Source organism: Salmo salar, chromosome ssa05, assembly GCF_905237065.1.
Source record: "Salmo salar chromosome ssa05, Ssal_v3.1, whole genome shotgun sequence".
NCBI classification, from domain to species: Eukaryota; Metazoa; Chordata; class Actinopteri; order Salmoniformes; family Salmonidae; genus Salmo; species Salmo salar.
In genome coordinates, this window is record NC_059446.1 from 73502799 (window position 1) to 73524503 (window position 21705).

Sequence of the window (21705 nt, forward strand, 5' to 3'; positions counted from 1 at the left end):
CGGCCCGTGAAATATTTCCGGGTAGCATAACCTGTGGTTCAGTAGCTGTTTTGGATAGCAAGCATGCTATCTATAGCTAACTGATATTTTGCATTGAATTATTCTTATTTCCATTTGGTAAAGATTTTTTATGGTATATTATGTCAAGTCGTCACCCGTGTTGGTATCCGAATGACAAATAATGTGATAAAAATCCGTCAGAAATAGATTCAGACTCTGCGGGAGGTTGAAGCCATTTTAACTGGCTTCATGCTGCAGCTGGGCATAGCATTCACCAACCAAGACTTGTTAAAATGGCTGCCGTGTATTTGGTAACTTGCATTTCATTGTCATTCATATAAAACTTTTTAAAAATGCCTAAATGTTTGGACATACAATTGTATACTTGTCATTCTGGCACTTGCGGGGTGACAGGCTTTGTCATGCAAATGTAGGGTTTCATTGAAATGGTAATGTATCCATGGATCAGGGGTAACTCCGGAAGGCTACTGGTGTAGGCTTTTGCTCCAAACCCGTGGTAACATACCTGATTCAGTTAATTAAGGTCCTGGGGAACAGTTATAATTTCGTTGAAATGAAAGCTTGCAGGACAGTAGCTCTCCAGGGGGGTGGCTGCCCTATTAGCTAGTGATTTAGTTGTAGCCTACTGTAGATTTAGGAACAACTTCCCACAGAATGTCTAACATTTATTCAATCTTACCTGTCAGTAAAGTCACTTCATATGAGAATAGTTGAGTAGGATGACTAGTTTATCACTCCTAATATCATACAATTTCTTCAGTACTTGAGTAAGACCCTGATGAAAGAAACAAGTCTGACAACCTTTTCCACCAACTTTATTTTACAAATGTAGTGTTCGATCACTGCTGTATCCAAGGGGATCAAAATGCATTGGAGAAATTAAAAGTAGGCCTTTATATATTAAAATTAATAATAGTCATGAAAACATTCATGAAGTTCACTTGTAAATATCATCCCATACAAATCTATATAATCTCATACAAATCTAGATTTAGATTTATCCTTCTTCGTTCTACATAGGTTTAAATGAATTAATGATGGTGTTGAAACATACACCTATTCATTCATCTCTTTGTGTCTTATTTTATTCACCATCTATTACGTGTTATTTGTCATTACTCATCAAAAATATCCCTGTTGCCACATAATAGGCTATATAGAAATATGTTAAATGTTAAGCATTTGGGTGGTCACTGTACATTCCACTAAATACTCACATATAATTTGTTGAAGCCTCAAATTAATGTGTTATAGAAGAGAGCCACAACCCATTAGAATATTCTGATTGTACTAGCTATACAAAATACAATATACTTACACAAAAAAAGGTTTACCATGTACAAAATAATGGCAGAAGTGTATGTAATGACTGTTTCAATGGTTATGGCTTGTGGCGATAGTACAGACATTGCTACAGACTTTCTGTGACTTAAATACAAATCTAAAACTAGGTTAGCTGTCCTAATTCCCTGAAAAAAGACACTGTTACTGAACATTCAGGTAGTTACTGTTATACCCTTTTTACCTACATTGTGACATCATGTGTTAACCCTTTGGGTTTTATTGGGTTAGGCTGTGGTATTAGCAAGTGTTTCAATTTGGTCCCAGACCCAGAACTTTTCCCTCCCTAGTCCCTATCAATATTGTATGACCTTGTGAACGGTGAGTGTAATCATTCCACCCCAACACGTGGAACCAACACAACTTTTGCTAATACCTACGCAATATTTTCAAATAGTCTAGATAGAAGGCTACATCTAGGGAAAGGGACTAGGGATAGGTTTGTAATTGGGCCATTGTCTCAAAACATACTGTAATAAAACCCTGTATACATGCATTGTCAATGCATTACCAAGGCATGGAGTTGACATGCATCAAGATTAGACAGTGTTTGTTTGAATCCCCATTTTGTGTTCAGATGTAACAAAACAAACAAAATGTCATGAGAAAGATAGGTATCTAAAAACATGTAAACACTTAAAATCTCACTAAGAAAAATAACACCAACATCATAACTATAAGATAACCATTAATTATAACAACAATTATAATAATCATTAATAATAACACTTGTCGTAATCATGACAATAACCGACACGGACTACCCAGTGAACACCGTCTGACGCCGACGTCCATGGACGTCTAAAAGATGCCATTTTGCTCACTGGGTAAGTTACCGTTGTGTATAGGAAGATTGTCAAAAGAAAATCTGTATCAACATGTCAGTCATTTTATCTCCTGAATTATGTCAGATTTTTTTCTTCTGTCCATTTGTAAGCAATATGAGACACTTTGTATACTGTAGATGATATATATATATACAGTTATACTTCTCTCTTAGTCGAATACAAGTCTGTTCATTTTCTTAAGTCCCTTAAGTTTATCAAACACAGCCCCGCGCATCTCCAGTGACTGAGTGTCCTTTTATGCTGAATGTAAACCCCTAAGATGTGATACAAAATATGTCTGTCTTTATCTGGTGCAAATATCGGGATTGTGCAAAAACTTTTCTGTCTTAGTGTTTCCCTCTTTGAGCTGGGCTGGAAAAAAACTGCTCATGTTTTTTTTTTTACAAGTTTGACTCCAGGTATCTACAGAACATTAGTACTCACGTGTCAGTGACAATATCAACACCAAAAATTAAGTGAAAGCATTAATATGCTGTATTATATGGTCCAAAGCCACACATGTAGGATAGGATAGCCCTTAATATTAAGCATTATTATTGATATTATGACATTTCTACCTAATAGAGAACGGTTGGAGTGTGTTACTACGAACGAGCAAGGTCCTCTTCTGATGAAGGGCATCCTAGCCACCCAAGTCTCTTCTGAGTCTCACCCTCATATCTGACTGCTTCATCATTGGAGTCATCCTACAGTATGCATTATAGTCCACTGCCTTGTTACAGTCAATTCCCTAGACACATACACTTTGGATTGCTCTGAAGCCAATCATTTGTATTGTCCTGTAGAAATGTTGGCTTGTGTCAGTTCTCTGGTGAGAATAATAAAATGGTGATTGTCAGACGTGCTTTCTCTGTGGTATTTTATTTGTATCCCAATGCATGGCTTTGAAGGTCAGTCGTATTATGAAGTGCAACACCTGCATCATACTGTACTTTTTGTGCTCTATGAAAGAAAATACCCTGTACTTGCAGTAGCTAATCATCCTATTGGTAGGCTGACCAACTCAGAAGTTCCTCGTCAAACATAGTGACTCATGGCTCAATCAGATTTGGTTGTCCTGATGAAGACAGCTGGGTCACAGGGGAGCTCCAGGTAGAAGTTGCACTTAGGCACAGATTTAGGATCAGCTCAACCTCCCCAAATGCTGAGCATAACTATTAGGCGGTGGTGGGATGCAAAACTGACCTCAGATCAGTTACTGGGGGCAACTAGAGAATGTGTGGAAGCAATTTTCCCAAGGTCACTCATTCATTCACACAAGAAGCAACTATCGACAGCTCTGTTTTCCTGCGTCAGAATGAGGCGGGCTCACTCGTACACCACTCCCCGGATTCAAAACCCTATATCATCCAACATTCCACATCATAGGTCATGAAGATCATCAGTTCAATGCTCCATGGGGAAAATAGCATCCTTTGATGCAAGTGCAACCTGTTTTTCTTTGTAACAATGAAGTACACAGTCTGGCCGTACACCACCCTTCTCTCTCTCATACTTAGATATATTATCTTGGTCCCTCCTTTCTAATATGGCTCAAAAGTTTCTTTATTCTGTAAAACATTTGATATAAAACACAAGGTTATGCATGAACAAACCAGTTTCTTAACTAAGTCCTAGCTATCTAATTTCTCCCACGTTTGTTATTTTTCAGTTATTCATGGCATCAGTGTATGGCAATATGGCACATTTAGATATGAAATATGGCTGATGTATCACATATATAAAAATGGCAGGATAATTCCGTTCCTCTACCATTTTGACCTCTAAGCAAGTCCTTCATCTCCCTATATGTACAGATTGATTCACCATATTTCCTTCTCTACCCTTCCTATTCTCATATGTCTACTCTCTTCATGAAGACCACACACGCAGTAGGTAGAATATGCCCTAACCACTGATACAGATTCAGATATTTTTTCATCCCCTTAATGGTTAAGGGTGGGTTTAGGGGTGAGATAATCTGATCCTAGATCTGCAGTTGATGGCAATTTCTACCTGGTGCCCCTCACACTGTCACCTCATTCTTACTGCCTGTCCTGATGCCCTGACTGCCTCCCCCTCCTCCTCCACTTCCTCCTCCTCCACTTCCTCCTCCTCTACTTCCTCCTCCCGCTCCTCCGTCGCCCCCTCCTGGTATAAAGTGTAACTGCTCGATAGTGTTCTGCCTCTTGGCAGCGAAAGCCATCCTCTTGGCGCTGTGGCCCCCTAGCGTCCCTGTTCCCATGACAACCCCCGCCCCGGGCATCTCGCTACCACCCCAGCCCCCCATGCCTCCCCCCATGCCTCCACTCATATGCCCCGTCATGCCCTGGCTTCTCTCCTGCTCCCTCCCTGACGTGGGGTGAGAGTTCATCTTGATCATGTGGTGGCGGTCCAGGGAGGGCGTGGCACATACATTCTGCTGGGACTGGGCTTTCTGCTGAGGGGTGAGACCACCCCGGGGAAGAGTGGGGACCATGCCTCCGCCGCCTCCATGGGCATATGGATCCTGCACACCCACTCCCATCCCTCCGACCCCTCTACCCATACTCTCCTCCAGGTGATCTGGGGACATGAGTAGGCGATCCTGGGGACGCTCCTGGGGCCAATCCTTGGGCTTCCTCGTCAGGGTCTGGGTGTTGGACTGAGGCCGCTCCTGGGGTCGATCCTGGGGCTTCCTCGTCAGGGTCTGGGTGTTGGACTGAGGCCGCTCCTGGGGTCGATCCTGGGGCTTCCTCGTCAGGGTCTGGGTGTTGGACTGAGGCCGCTCCTGGGGTCGATCCTTGGGCTTCCTTGTCAGGGTCTGGTTGTTGGACTGAGGCCGCTCCTGGGGTCGATCCTGGGGCTTCCTTGTCAGGGTCTGGGTGTTGGAGTTCTTAGTAGCAGCAGCCATGGCTTTGTAGTACTGGTGCTGCTGGTTCTTGGACATCCTGGAGAGGGTCCCAGTGTTCCCGGGGACGTCCCCCATGTTGAGCAGCTGGTCCTGCGACATGACCTTCCTGGCAGGCTTGGACAGGGTGTCGTAGTTGGGGTTGTAGTGCTGCTCGGTTGGGTCCAGGGGGTAGGGGTTGACCGTGGGTGAGACGGGGGGTAGGCCGGTGGGTTGGATCCAGGGGCGGGGGGCGTGGCGGGGGAGGGTGCCCCTCCCACCCATGGTGTTGTAGTCTCCGCCACAGGGGATGTGGTGACTGGAGGACTGGAGAGCAGGCTGGGCCGTGTGGGGACGCCTCTTGGTGGTGCAGTAGCCCGATGAATATTCATCAAGACCACTCTTTTCTGGAATCAAAAGAGGAATAGTGAAACATAAGTCATAGAGCTATTGTTTTCTGTGTAACGGGGTCTATCTCTATGTTGCTACGTGGTACACTACTCACCCAGGCGTTTGAGCGAGGAGTATCTGTTGAGCTCTGGCTTGGTGGCGTTATCGTAGGATGGGGGGAGCTGTGCCAGGTTGTGGAGGGAGTGGTGGAAGGAGGGCTGCCCTTTAGTATTGTTGTGTTTGCTGGACAGAAGAGTGCCTCCTGCCGCCAGCTGGGCGTTGTTCATACGGGGGGCGTGTTCTGAGGGGTCAAAGACAGCTATGTTATGGTGTGTTTGTTTCTTAATTGTTGTTTTTTGGACAGCCTTTATCTAACCAGGTTGGTATCATTGACATCTAAGACATTATTGTGAATAACTGTAAAACATGGAAGGGCACCAGATGCATACATTACAGTATGTCACTGGAACCAACCATTTACACCACCAGTTGACTTACCGATGGTAGCAGTGTGATTGGGACTGGTTCCTGAATGGATAAAATTGTGTTGAATATTCCCCACTGCAAAACAAACAAACAGTCATCAGCAGTGGAGCAACAGTGTATACATAATGTAGATGTGTGTGTGTTCGTGAGTGAGACAGCAGAGGGAAACACTGTATGATGTGTTCAGTTGTGGATGTTATCAGGAGATTTCTAGCTTCATGGTTTATTAACCACATTAGGATCAAGGCATCCATCCTCTTTTACATTACCTGGGCCAATTCCCCTTTACACGCTCACTCACTTATCATTTATTGAACCTGTGGGAATCGACCAGGATATTGCACTGTGTTTCAAATACACATAACTGTCCCTCTTTGAAAACTTCCAAGTTCCTCGACGTACACATCTCAGATGAGATGAAATGGTCAAACCACACGGACACCACGGTAAAGAAGGCACAGCAGCGACTCTTCTACCTCAGGAGGCTGAATAAACTTGTCCTGTCTCCGAGGGCCCTCACAGTGTTTTACAGGAGCACCATTGAGAGACTACTGTTGGTCTGCATCGCATCCTGGTACAACAACTCCACCGCCGCTGACTGCAAGGCTCTACAGAGGGTGGTACGCTCAGCCAAACGAGCCATTAGGTGCTCACTGCCTGCCCTCCAGGACACCTACAACACCAGGCGTCGCAGGAAGGCCAAGAAGATCATCAGGGACCTCGTGGCACCCAAGCCATCGTGGCCTTTTCTCCCTGCTTCCATCACTCAGACGCTGGCAGTATAGGAGTATCAAGGCAAAAACTGTCAGACTGGCCAATAGGTTCTACCACCAACCATCAGGCTGCTGAATAGCCACTAGGCAGCTACCTACTCCCTCCCCCTTGCTTTTCCCCCTATGGATATTCTACCCCCTCCCAATAGCACTTACCCTGCCCCTCCCACAATATACATTATCATTGCTACAGTTGTAATATTATTTTTATTATTGTCTCATTCACTTCTCTTTTTTTGACCTGCGCTGTTGGAGCTCGGATCATAAGTATTTCACTGTGCCCTGCGATTACATCTGCAACACCGTGCATGTGACTAATAACCTCATCTAATCTAATCCATTTTACTCCTTCCCCTTTCTTACAAGACAGTTTGAAATAAGCCTAAAGCCCAACAACAGCACAAAACAGGAGAAACGACTTTGAAACAGAAGTGTACTATGTGAGCTTGTCCTCATTTCCCTTTTTTATTTCAAAAACATGTTTCCTGTTTGTTCCAACCGAATGCTCCCCTGGCCACTCACGTCTGTTGTCCTTGCTGGGCAGGCCAGGGGCATAGAGGTTTTTGGGAGGTCTGCCCAGCGTACCCTGTCCTTCCCCTGAACCACACAGAGCCACGCTGTTGTTCCTCTCATCCTGCTGCACTGGACTGGACTGGTGACGCAACATGTCCACCAGCGCTCTGAGGAGAAACCAAAAAGATAATGTCAAAAATGTAAACGTATAAGTAATTAGCTGGTGTAAAATGTGTTTTATTGCCTGGAGTAATAACAGTTCCCCCCTGGCATTAACGATATCATATCTTGTCTGATCTTATGAATGAAACATGCTATAAACATGTTATAACGACATTATGAAATTATTAAAGAATCTGTGTTTGTCTGTCTGTCTGACTGTCCATCTGTCTATCTGTCTGTGTGATTGTCTGTTTGTCTTATGCTCTGTCTGTTCATCTGTCTGGTCTGTGACTGATTGACCCCTCCCCTTACCTGGGCATGTTGATCTCTCCGTTGTTGGCCTGCTGCGACACCTTGTTGAACATTATCTTAATCCCCACTGCAACTGCTACCATAAACACAATGACACCTCCAATCACAAATCCTGTGTTGTGGCTCAGAGGCTGCAGAGGGTCCAGTTCCGGCTCATCATCATCCAGGAGTATGGCGTTTGGTGGCTGGGTCTTGGCCCAATCCGGGGAGACGTAGTTGGTACAGCTGCTCTGCTCCAAACGACGGGTGGGGTCGGGGCAGCAGAAGCGGTAGTGGCAGCTACCACAGCAGTAGATGAAGCTGTCCTTGGAGCAGTTGAAGGTGTTGTCCAACTGGCCCATGACATCATAGTAACCATGGCACACGTCCACGTCCACCAGTCTGCGGGGAGGAGGAGCCACCTGGGCCGCGCCCAACGGAGGAGCCAGGGCTCCCGCTGCCGCAGACGTCACGTTCTTAGGGAACATGATCTGGGCCAGGGGCCGGGAAGGGGTCTCCAGAACCCCAGGGGATTCTGGAAGTTTCTCTGGAGCTTTGGGCCTTCCCCGGAGGGCAGCGGGGCGGAGGTTGGCATGGATGGCCAGGAGGAGGAGAGGGGGGCTGGGGGCAGACTGAGGGGGGGTCGGTGGAGCCCCCCCTGGCGAGGCCGGGGGTCGGTACGTAGGGGAGTGGGAGTGGGAGAGGGGGAGCTGTCCTCAGCTGTGGTAAGTGGGGCAGCAAGGAGAGAGAGGAGGGAGACGGCGAAGACTTGGAGATTGGTGGTGGGCGTCATCTTTACATGACTAAGAGCTCTCTTTTCTGTTGTCGACTCAACGCTGTTACAATGCTGTCCTTTTTTCAGAATTAAACCACTAAAACACTATTTGAAACATTTAGGTAGCAGATATGAGTTGTTTGGTACTCATAGTTTCAAAATATTGTAATTTAATAATGAATATGTCTGATGAACTTTGTGAATGAATTCTAGATACGCTTTAAGAGATGGAAGTCACGAGTGTCATCAACCAGTTGTGTCAACCATTGGTGACAGAGGTATTTACATGGCTTTCATTCTGTTACCATTATCTTCAACATCTTCTGTGATAATATTCTGCATCCCATTACAGTAAAATCAGATCTGTATAAGCCTCACAGAGTAAACGAGGGTAAATTGAACATTATGATCTTGATCAAACCCAGATCGTCTATTTCTTCTCCTAGGTCTAGAATCTATCTACCATACAAAACCTAGCTATGAATCATGTGAAGTTAGTTTGAGGTTATAACATTCACATGAAAAAAAATACAAAAATAGATGGAATCTCCTTGGATGAAAGGTTTTTACCTTCACCATGACGTATTCCTGAACACGTTGTGCTTTGTTTTTCTGAAGACAAGAAGTAAGCTTCCTCAATGAGTTATGGCAATGTTATACATTTCCTTTCGGTTATGGCACTTGTAAAATAATATGTCACAAAATGACACATAGGCCTGTGTTTTAAGGGCAACAGTCCTCTGTAAACATTGTTCCTAAAATGTAAACAGTTAATGATTCAATCATGTCGTTTTGGCGCTGGATACATTCCAAGTTTGCACTTAGAATCAACCTGTAAACTAATAATCTCTGAAAAAGTAGAAAAATCTCTACATATAAACGTTTAATGTTTCAGTATTATGCTAAATAAAAGATTTGTACTAAATAAATCTTGTGCTAAATAAATGTAAATCATTTGTGTTCCTGTGCTTTTAGATGTTGCAGACCATTTGACTGGCAGTTGGAGAGGTTGTGGTTCTTAACGGGTCAGGACACTGAATGGCTGTGGCGTAGTGGTTCTTAACGGGTCAGGGCACTGAATGGCTGTGGTGTAGTGGTTCTTAACGGGTCAGGGCACTGAATGGCTGTGGCGTAGTGTAAACATTACTGTGTGACTGTAAAGCAGGACATTGCCCTTCCAGGCATATAAACATCACAGGTCACTAACTACATAATGCATTGGCCACTTATTTACTTAAATGTTTTATGGTCTTATCTAAAATGCATAGGCACTTACTGTTCCTCTGATTGGGCTGAAGGCTACAGAGCCAGCGCCCTACATTAAGGACAGAGGACAGTGAATACCGCAAATGAGGAGAAAATATAAAACAGTACGACAAATCGTATTATATCAAATAGACAGCTGAAAAAGCCATTTTCATTTTAGCTAGTAGCTGGGTGGGTACCTCTGTTTTTAAATGTACAAACTTAGTATGTATGGTCTAGTATAGAATTTACAAGGAAAAGAGCTGGAGGTTTAGATGTACAAACTTAGTATGTATGGTCTAGTATAGAATATACAAGGAAAAGAGCTTGAGGTTTAGATGTAACTCTACAGATTGAATTCAGTTGTGTCTCATTATGATGGTTGAGGACTGAATAGCACATTGTAGTTCACATGTGCCATTCCTTCAATAACTCTGATTATTCCTCATTTGGTCCTAAAACTGAAAGAAAAGCATTTTTGGAGAGAAATATGTAAATGTGTGGAGTTATTGTGTCTGAGGTTACAGGTGATAATAGACAGAGACAGCTCCGTCTCCCACACAAATTATAATTACATACAATTATCAAAACAGTTCTTATCTGTCGCTGAGCATGTAGGCATGGATAGGGGGGGGGGGGGGCTGCTGAAATCACTGATGGCTCTACTTGTTTCAATATATGTGAATAAAAACAATGGAGAATACAACCAGCAGTTCTCACTGTTGTTCCAAGTTTTTATAGAGAACACTTCTGTTCCCTGAAAGTTCTGCTTGATTTCCTGGATTGTCTTCAGATTTGGATAAAGGGGATCAGGCCTGGAATGTCTTCACAGATTTGTGGATCCTGTATGGAACACAGAAAGAATCGATTTGGAGAGTGGACTTCAAGCGCCCCCCCCCCGACACAGACACACACAAACACACTCACTCACACACACTCCCTCCCTCGATTTCTGACACACATCACAGCAACACACAGACAACACACTCTGTAAGACACTCATGAATTGCTATGAATTTCTAGCTATAAATTGGAATAGAACTTGTCAAGAAGTGTGCACCATGCATACTGTATGCACCTGAATTTGTGTGCTGTTGTGTGTGTGTGTAGGCATGTATGCTGTGTGTGTGTGTGTGTGTGTGTGTGTGTGTAGGCATGTATGCTGTGTGTGTGTGTGTGTGTGTGTGTGTGTGTGTGTGTGTGTGTGTGTGTGTGTGTGTGTGTGTGTGTGTGTGTGTGTGTGTGTGTGTGTGTGTGTGTGTGTGTGTGTGTGAGTGCGTGTGTGTAGGGCAGTCAGCCATATGCACCTGAATTTGTGTGCTGTTATGCATGTGTGAGATAGCTGGTCCTCACATTGATGAGACAGAGATAGTGATATCGTAATAAATAGTGTAGTTTTATTAAAAACTTGCAGACATCCCAGCAGTCCCACTCACACACAGAACACCATCCTCCATTTAAACAAATTGAAGCGCTTCAGGCAGCAGGCCACAGGTGTGTGCAAGTGCAATCAGCTAATTAACAAAGCTTGAACGCAGTCAAATTAAAGGGGCATGCCACTCATTCTAACGTTCAAACCAACAGGTAAAGGTTGAAATGATGAATAAAGATCAATTAACTGGAAGGATGTGATAATCAATTGACAGTTTAGGATCCTATATAGATAAATACACAATAAATCCATACATACAAAGCTACTCCTTCACGGTGTGTGTGCATGTAGGTATGCTAGGTGCATGTAGGTATGCTAGGTGCATGTAGGTATGCTAGGTGCATGTAGGTATGCTAGGTGTGTCTGTGTTAGTGTGTCTGCCTTTTGCAGGAGCATCAGCTCCTGAAAAGCAGATGAGAGAGGAAGAGAAAGAAAGAGTGAAACGGAGAGACAGAGCAGGGGGATAAATGTAGGGTCGGGATTTAAATGAGCAGAGAGAGTTGGTGGGGAGCAGGAAGAGCCAGAGGTATAGACGCAGAGACGGTCGTGAGTGGGAGGGCGGTGTGTGGGTGGCACAGAATCAAGTACATTTCTCCCAGCACTTACCAATATAACACCGCACAGCACAGCACATCACAGTTAGACAGACCCACAAATGCACAACCCAAACAACATAACAAGATAGGGAGACACAACAAGCATGAAATATGATGGAAGAGAGTGGTTTGGATGTCCTTTCACTTGCATCTGCAAGATCTGATCTGTACAATGAATACTGTTAATGCTGTTGTTGAAGTGGCAGCACATATGTCAGTCAGAGAGATAGTGTGTGTGTGTGTGTGTGTGTGTGTGTGTGTGTGTGTGTGTGTGTGTGTGTGTGTGTGTGTGTGTGTGTGTGTGTGTGTGTGTGTGTGTGTGTGTGTGTGTGTGTGTGTGTGTGTGTGTGTGTGTGTGTGTGTGTGTGTGTGTGTGTGTGTGTGTGTGACTGCAGTACACTCTACAGGCATTCTGAACCTTTCTGTAGTCTCTCCCTCTCTCCTTTCATTCTTCTCGCTCTCTCCTGTCTCCCATCTCTCTCGTTCTCCCTTTCTCTCTCTTTCTCAGATTTGGTGCGTGGGTTGAGGCAGCTAACTCTCTTAGAATAGCACTGCAGCTCTGTCTGTGTGTAAGAGCGAGAGATAGATGGAGAGAGAGACAGAAAATGAGGTATAGTCCAATCTACACCTATTAGCCAATTCTGAAACTTCTACCTCCATCATCACTGGTTGTCCATGATACCATAATCTCTTCCATTTCATCCTCTATCTATACATTATTCTATGTCCATCACCACATTCCTTATCATTTCAACTAACAACATCTATTCTCATGAAAAGGCATCCCAACCCGCATTTTCCAGCAGGATATACTAATCCAAAAGACTTGTCATGACTAAAGACGCAAATTACAGTGAAACATCATGCAGTTATAATTCCTGTAATGTATCACCAGTATCCTAACACACCTACAAGTAAAAATGTAAAAATGACATTTGCTATAACATAAGAAATTAGATATCTCTATAGTTCTATCTCAATAGTTACCACTATATAATGTAACATCTTAAGTTAGATATCTCTATAGTTATATCTCTATAGTTACCACTATATACAGTAACATCAGAAGTTAGATATCTCTATAGTTATATCTCTATAGTTACTACTATATACTGTAACATCTTAAGTTAGATATCTCTATAGTTATATCTTTATAGTTACCACTATATACAGTAACATCAGAAGTTAGATATCTCTATAGTTATATCTCTATAGTTACTACTATATACTGTAACATAGTTATATCTTTATAGTTACCACTATATACAGTAACATCAGAAGTTAGATATCTCTATAGTTATATCTCTATAGTTACTACTATATACTGTAACATAGTTACCTCTATAGTTACCACTATATAATGTAACATCAGAATTTAGATATCTCTATAGTTGTATCTCTATAGTTACCACTATATAATGTAACATCTTAAGTTAGATATCTCTATAGTTATATCTCTATAGTTACCACTATATACAGTAACATCAGAAGTTAGATATCTCTATAGTTATATCTCTATAGTTACTACTATATACTGTAACATAGTTATATCTTTATAGTTACCACTATATACAGTAACATCAGAAGTTAGATATCTCTATAGTTATATCTCTATAGTTACTACTATATACTGTAACATAGTTATATCTTTATAGTTACCACTATATACAGTAACATCAGAAGTTAGATATCTCTATAGTTATATCTCTATAGTTACTACTATATACTGTAACATAGTTATATCTTTATAGTTACCACTATATACTGTAACATCAGAAGTTAGATATCTCTATAGTTATAACTCTACAGCTACCACTATATACTGTAAGTTAGTCTCTATAGTTATATCTGTATACATACCACTATATGCTGTAACATTGTAAGTTAGATATCTCTATAGTTACCACTATACACTGTAACATCAGAAGTCAGATGTCTCTATAGTTAAATCTCTATAGTTACATGCTGTAACATCAGAAGTTTGATATCTCCATAGATACCACCATATGTGGTAACATCGTTAGACGTCTCTGTAGTTATATCTCTATAATTACAACTATATGCTGTAACATCGTAAGTTAGATATCTCTATAGTTATATCTGTATAGTTACCATTATATGCAGTAACATAGTAAGTTAAATATCTCTATAGTTAAATCTCTATAGTTACCACTATATACTGTAAGTAAGACTCTATAGGTATTTCTCTATAGTTACCACTAGTATAACATCGTAAGTTAGATATCTCTATAGTTATAACTCTATAGTTACCACTATATACTGTAAGTTAGTCTCTATAGTTATATCTATATAGTTGCCACTATATGCTGTAACATCAGAAGTTAGACGTCTCTATAGTTATATCTCTATAGTCACCACTATATACTGAAAGTTAGTCTCTATAGTTATATCTCTATAGTTACCACTATATACTGTAACATCAGAAGTTAGACGTCTCTATAGTTATATCTCTATAGTTACCACTATACACTGTGACTTTAGAAGATAGATGTCTCTACAGTTATACCTCTATAGTTACCACTATATACTGTAACATCTTAAGTTAGATATCTCTATAGTTGTATCTCTATAGTTACCACTATATGCTGTAACATCTTAAGTTAGATATCTCTATAGTTATACCTCTATAGTTACCACTATATACTGTAACATCTTAAGTTAGATATCTCTATAGTTATATCTCTATAGTTACCACTATATACTGTAACATCGTAAGTCAGATATCTCTATAGTTGTATCTCTATAGTTACCACTATATACTGTAACATCAGAATTTAGATATCTCTATAGTTATACCTCTATAGTTACCACTATATACTGTAACATCTTAAGTTAGATATCTCTATAGTTGTATCTCTATAGTTACCACTATATACTGTAACATCAGAAGTTAGATATCTCTATAGTTGTATCTCTATAGTTACCACTATATACTGTAACATCTTAAGTTAGATATCTCTATAGTTGTATCTCTATAGTTACCACTATATACTGTAACATCAGAAGTTAGACGTCTCTATAGTTATATCTCTATAGTTACCACTATATACTGTAACATCTTAAGTTAGATATCTCTATAGTTACCACTATATACTGCAACATCAGAAGTTAGACGTCTCTATAGTTATATCTCTATAGTTACCACTATACACTGTGACTTTAGAAGATAGATGTCTCTATAGTTATATCTCTATAGTTACTACTATATACTGTAACATCGTAAGTTAGATATCTCTATAGTTATATCTGTATAGTTATATCTGTATAGTTATATCTGTATAGTTACTCCTATATACTGTAAGATCTTAAGTTAGATATCTCTATAGTTATATCTCTATAGTTACCACAATATACTGTAACATCGTAAGTCAGATATCTCTATAGTTACATCTCTACAGTTACCACTATATGCTGTAACATCAGAAGTTAGATATCTCTATAGTTATATCTCTATAGTTACCACTATATACTGTAACATCGTAAGTCAGATATCTCTATAGTTACATCTCTACAGTTACCACTATATGCTGTAACATCAAAAGGTAGATATCTCAATTTATTTTTTATTTATTTATTACCTTTATTTATACAGGTTTTTCTCATTGAGATAACATCTCTTTTCCAAGAGAGACCTGGTCCAATAGCAGCAGAGGGAACAACGTTTCAAACAAAACAACTTACATACACTAACACAACATTAAACAAAACTATAAACACACATACAGTACAATAAAAACATTTTACATTAAAAACACAAACGTCTTGACTAAAAACAGCTGGCCTAAAAACAATTACACTCCTCTATGATATATACATCGATCAAGTGTTTAAACTCCACCAACGAAACTAGATCATCACAAAATAGTGAACTATAGTTATATCTCTATAGTTACCACTATATGCTATATCGTCGTAAGTTAGACGTCTCTATAGGTTTATCTCTATAGTTACCACTATATACTGTAAGTTAGTCTCTATAGTTACAACTAAATGCTGTAACATCGGAAGCTAGATATTTCTATAATTATATCTCTATAGTTACAACTAAATGCTGTAACATCGGAAGCTAGATATTTCTATAATTATATCTCTATAGTTACCACTATATGCTGTAACATCAGAAGTTAGATATCTCTATAGATATATCTCTATAGTTACCACTATATACTGTAAGTTAGTCTCTATAGTTATATCTCTATCATTACCACTATATGCTGTAACATCAGAAGCTAGATATCTCTATAGTTATATCTCTAAAGTTACCACATAATGATGTTACATCAGAAGTTAGATATCTCTATAGTTATATCTCTATAGTTACCACATAATGATGTTACATCAGAAGTTAGATATGTCTACAGAGACCACTATATGCTGTAACATCAGAAGAAATGTATCTCTATAGTTATATCTCTATAGTTACCACTATATACTGTAACATCGTAAGTTAGATATCTCTATAGTTATATCTCTATAGTTACCACTATATACTGTAACATCAGAAGTTAGATGTCTCTATAGTTATATCTATATAGTTACCACTCTACACTGTAAAATCGATAGTTAGATATCTCCATAGTTGTATCTCTATAGTTACTACTATATACTGTAAGTTAGTCTCTATCGTTATATCTGTACAGTTACTACTATATATTGTAACATCTTAAGTTAGATATCTCTATAGTTACTACTATATACTGTAACATCTTAAGTTAGATATCTCTAGTTATATCTCTATAGTTACCACTATATACTGAAAGTTAGTCTCCATAGTTATATCTGTATAGTTACTATTATATACTGTAACATCTTAAGTTAGATATCTCTATAGTTATATCTCTATAGTTACTACTATATACTGTAACATCAGAAGTTAGATATCTCTATAGTTATATCTCTATAGTTACCACTATATACTTTAAGTTAGTCTCTATAGTTATATCTCTATAGTTACTACTATATGCTGTAACATCTTAAGTTAGATATCTCTATAGTTATAACTCTATAGTTACCACTATATACTTTAAGTTAGTCCCTATTGTTATATCTGTATAGTTACTACTATACAATAAGTGGCCAGTTTACGAAAATTGTTTGCCACTTCAGATTGACTCACATGGTAGTGGCGTGCTATATAAAGCAAGCATCGAGGCATTCAGTTACTGTTCGATTGAACGCTAGAATGGGCAAAATGAGCGACTTAAGCATGGTATGATCAGTGCCAGGCGCGCGGTTTCGAGTGTCTCAGAAACAGCCGGCCTCCTGGGCTTTTCACTCACCACAGTCTAGGGTTTACCGAGAATGTTGCGACAAACAAAAAGCATCCAGTAAGTGGCAATCCTGTGGGCGAAAACAGCTTGTTGATTAGAGGTCGAAGGAGATGGCAAGAATCGTGCAACAGGCAGGCCACAAACAGGCAACTAACGACGCAGTACAACAATGGTGTGCAGAATGGCATCTTGGAATGCACAACTCGTTGGTCCTTGTCACAGATGGGTTATTGCAGCAGACGACCACACCGGGTTCCACTCCTATCAGCTAAAAACAAGAAGAAGAAGAAGTGGCTCCAGTGGGCACGTGATCAACAGCACTGGACAATTGAGGAGCGGAAAAACTTTGTCTGGTCCAACGAATCCCAGTTCCTGTTGCGTCATGCTGATGGCAGAGTCAGGATTTGGCGTAAGCAGCATGAGTCCATGGCCCCATCCTGCCTGGACAGGCTGGTAGCGGTGGTGTACTGGTGTGGGGAATGTTTTCCTGGCACACGTTAGGTCCCTTGATACCAATTGAGCAACGTTTCCATGCCCCAAAGAATTCAGGCTGTTCTGGAGGCAAAGGAGGTCCGACATGGTACTAGATGGGTGTACCTTAAACTGGCCACTGAGTTTATATGGTAACATTGTAAGTTTGATTCCTCTATATAGATGTCTCTCTATAGTTATGTCTCTTCCTGACTAGAAGCATTGCAGTTGCATGAGGAGTGGGGGCAGAGGCAAGGCTGTCTCACATACATTGTTGCATGCTAAAGGATGGGAGGATGGAGGGAGGGAGTGAGAGAATACATGGGACCAAAAAGTGAAGGACAAAACACTCAGTGCTGTGCAGATCAGAATGATGTATCCATGAGTTCCATGTCCACTGAAGGAAGGACATCATGACATGACACTAAATTATTCAGAACAAACACACAGGACTAATCCTGAATGCCATTGTATCACAGCAACAGCACCTTGCTTATTGATTTATGATACTATAGTGTGAAGAAGATGTAACAAAACTTGTCCATCATGACTCATTGGTTTCAGATTGGTTTGATCCAATCAGGGTGTGGAGAGGAAAATATCTCCACACCCTGTGAAGAGCAAAATGTTAAATGCTCACATTTCAACAACATTCCTTTCATATTCCATATTGAAAAACAATAGTCTATTATGCACACTGCACAAAAAAATGGCTTTAGTTCTGATAAAAGGCCAGCAGAGAAGAAGTAGCCTAGTGCAAACAGACGTAAATCTGAAATGCCCATAGTGAGTTTAACTGCGCAATGAACCTGCTGCTGCTTGTGTACCCATATCTGGCTGTAACCGGTCTGTGTATGAATGGACTTCGCCACATCTATATCTTTTACAGGTTAACAACTTGTAGCTCAGCCACTGCACGCATACATTATTACATGTAGGTTACGGAGGTATGACTTGCATGTATCATTAAGCGTGCGTGGGTGTAGAAGAACCCGAGTGTGCATACACTGACTGGCTGCGTGTGTAGTCTAATCACATATGAAGTATCAATGTATAAAAACTGTGTCAATGTGTATCAGCTGCGTCTTACAAGCGTGTTTATGTGATAAGTTGATGTCTGTGGCGCAGCTTTCAAATCAATATGTTTTGTTGCTGTATCCTATATTTATCCATATTGATAGCAAATCACTTTGTGCCATATGTGGAACCCGAGGTAACGTGAAACACGAAGAAAATGTAAACTGTTATTGAGCATTTGTTTCATGATGTTCCTGTATCAAAAAAGGTGAATATATTGCCATGTCTTACCTGCGCGTTCTGCCGGATAACAGCCGGGGAGACTGTGCGCACTGGATTGCTGCGATAAATTCGCTCTGGTTAGGCAATAACGACTGTCTTATAAACTGTTGAAGGAAGACTATTGTGACAAATCCTCCTCATTTTGTAGTCGATCAAGTGCTGCCCAATGTTGTGTACCAGTATATCCGTCGACAATATGACATATCTGCACTATTTATTTTTACTAACCTGAGCTAAACTCTTAGTTGACTCTATCGATGGAATAAACTATTATTAGAATAGCCTAGAAGCTGTGCAATGGCAAGTTTATGGAAATATTGTCTAACCTTTCCTGGTGAAATACATTTTGTAACTAAACGATGTGCATAATTCCATGTGTTGCACATATAATTGTCTGGTCAAAAAAAGAAATCCGTAGAAGAAAACGCAATCTAGCTATCCTACGAAACTCACTATAGCGAGCAAGTGCAGCACAATAGGCATATCACACCGTCAAAAGGAAGGTCGCCAGATTTTTTTTTCTTGAATTAAACTACACATTTTTCCTCTGCAAATTTACGTTCCATTTATTCCAAGCTGATATAAGAGTTCGTCAGAAATTCCGACCGACCCCGATCATACAATGCCTATGGGATTGTGCGACTGGTCTCACTAAGGTCCGCAAAGCTCAAGTGCGCTCCCATTGGTCGCTCGAACTGGTGTTGATGAGAGTTCTATCCAGGGCTTTCGGATGCTGAATTCCAACCCATCCATGATGGTCTGTAATTGGCTTAAGGAAGTGATTATGGTTCCAATACGATTGGTTCCAATACCAGAAAGACTGTATACAGAAGACATGAGCTAACCTTCTCAACGATGCACTGCAACTGCTATGCAGAGCCGGATTATGGACCATTATGGACGGCAAACGTGCCACGGGGCCCTCGACTTCCAGGGGGCCCCCAAGATGGCATATGAACACGTCATAAACAATGGGAACGTGTGTAGAATTGCAGGAAATCAGCTTTAAAACTGCCACGTCTACTCTCAGCATAATGCCAAAATGTGTAGAATAGCGGGAAATTAGCTTTAAAAGTGGACATGTTTCTCTCAGTCTCATGGTCAAATGTGAAGAATAGCATGAGATAAACTATAAACAGCACATTTTTAACTTTGCCCCATGGCAAAATGTGTATAATTGCATGAAATTATCTTTAAAACTGCAACATTTTCTCTCAGCCTCATGACAAAACCCCCTGGAGGTAGGTGCCCCGGGGCCCAAAATGAGGTAGTCCAGCCCTGCTGCTCTATAGTGTCACAGGTGTTAGAAGAAAAAAATGAAGATGAAAATTGACAGCCACCAGTCGTCATAATGCTGCTGGTCATCAGATGATAAATGCGCAAAAATACATCAAAATGGGGGCCTTTGATATTTTTCTGCCTTGATACATTCTCTCACTATCTTTTTGTGTATGTGGGTATTAAAAGAGAGAGCAAGAGAGAGAGAAGGAGAGAGAGAGGGGTGCACCAACGGTTGCCACAGCAACTGTGTGATTATGTTGGTGGCAATTATGAAAGGGATGAAAACGTGGTGGGGGAAGAGGACAGGCGCAATCCAAAGCCAGAACACTGATGCGCGTGAGTGAATCTGTCAACCATGACGGATAGGCCTAAAATTTCAAAATGTGATAAGACACTGATGTCTTCAAAGAAGTGAGAGAAGTTTGAATCCCTAATTCCATGTAGTGTGCATAACACATAAAGGTATTTTTTTTGTGTGTTTCATTAGATTTCATAGAATAATGACTATGTTAATTTATTTTTGACAAAGCACATCATACTCCCAGATTACAATACTAGCTCTTATAGCCTCTCAGCCAACAGTAAAGCATGGGGCTTATTCATGGTGTTAAACCTCGCAGATAATAAGAGAAAACAATAATAGCCCTGTACCTCTATGAACAGCCTGAAATGTTTTCTCAAATGAAAAAACCCATGCTGTGCAAATCCCAGAAAGAGAGAACAGTATTAGGTTGTGGGTAAAAAGGGCTGGCAGAAGCCAGCAAAGGGGAGAGAATACAGACATTGTCCCCAACCACTGATACAGCAGGGTCAGATATTGGGTTCGTCTGAGTGGTAAGGCGAAAGCAACCGACTGTAGACGAAGGTTGAGGAGTGAAGTTGGGGGAGGTGCATCTGCGATAGCCAAAAGTTGGACACTGATGTGGTTTTCCTACAGCAAGGCTCAGTGTAACATGGCAGTGTTGCCAATGCTTAGAAAAGTTGTTCTTAATAATGTCGAAATAAACACGTCTCCAACCCCCATATCACACACTCATACACTGAAAATATACAGTGGCAAGAAAAAGTATGTGAACCCTTTGGAATTACCTGGATTTCTGCATAAATTAGTCATAACATTTGATCTGATCTTCCTCTTAGTCACAATAGACAAAACACAGTGTGCTTAAAATAATAACACACAAATTATTGTATTTTTCTTGTCTATATTGAATACATCATTTAAACATTCACAGTGTAGGTTGGAAAAAGTATGTGAACTCCTAGGCTAATGACTTCTCCAAAAGTTAATTGGAGTCAGGAATCAACTAATCTGGAGTCCAATCAATGAGACAAGATTGGAGATGTTGGTTAGAGCTGCCCTGCCCTATAAAAAACAACACACAATGTGAGTTTGCTATTCACAAGAAGCATTGCCTGATGTGAACCATGCCTCAAACAAAAGAGATCTCAGAATTGTTGACTTGCATAAAGCTGGAAAGGGTTACAAAAGTATCTCTAAAAGCCTTGATGTTCATCAGTCCACGGTAAGACAAATTGTCTATAAATGGAGAAAGTTCAGCACTGTTGCTAGGAGTGGCCGTCCTGCAAAGATGACTGCAAGAGCACAGTGCAGAATGCTCAGTGAGGTTAAGAAGGATCC

The 21705-nt window shown here is 40.7% G+C and overlaps 1 protein-coding gene and 1 long non-coding RNA gene across 3 annotated transcripts; one reads left to right on the forward strand and one right to left on the reverse strand.

Moving 5' to 3' along the window:
- The first annotated feature begins 29 nt into the window (after positions 1–29).
- LOC123743159 (uncharacterized) lies at positions 30–3050 on the forward strand. Its single transcript, XR_006769967.1, has 2 exons — positions 30–311; positions 2775–3050. It is a non-coding gene; the product is annotated as an uncharacterized lncRNA (long non-coding RNA).
- shisa7a (shisa family member 7a) lies at positions 821–19564 on the reverse strand. Of its 2 annotated transcripts, XM_045718804.1 has the most exons (7): positions 18792–19564; positions 12140–12284; positions 7695–10536; positions 7230–7387; positions 5947–6009; positions 5564–5749; positions 821–5465 (listed from the first exon to the last, which is right to left on the reverse strand). In XM_045718804.1, the coding sequence occupies exons 3-7, from the start codon at positions 8159–8161 to the stop codon at positions 4216–4218; spliced, it is 2124 nt and encodes a 707-aa protein (XP_045574760.1). In that variant the 5' UTR covers positions 8162–10536; positions 12140–12284; positions 18792–19564; the 3' UTR covers positions 821–4215. The 2 variants fall into 2 exon arrangements, with proteins under 2 accessions (XP_045574760.1, XP_045574759.1); XM_045718803.1 differs by lacking the exon at positions 12140–12284.
- Positions 19565–21705: the final 2141 nt, after the last annotated feature.

Coding starts and splice junctions, on each gene's coding strand:
- shisa7a (XM_045718803.1), bottom strand. CDS start 8,161: ATGTTCCCTAAGAACGTGACGTCTGCGGCAGCGGGAGCCCTGGCTCCT. Junction 5,750..5,946: donor CAATCACACTGCTACCATCG/GTAAGTCAACTG, acceptor TTGACCCCTCAG/AACACGCCCCCCGTATGAAC. Junction 5,466..5,563: donor CTCCTCGCTCAAACGCCTGG/GTGAGTAGTGTA, acceptor TTTTGATTCCAG/AAAAGAGTGGTCTTGATGAA.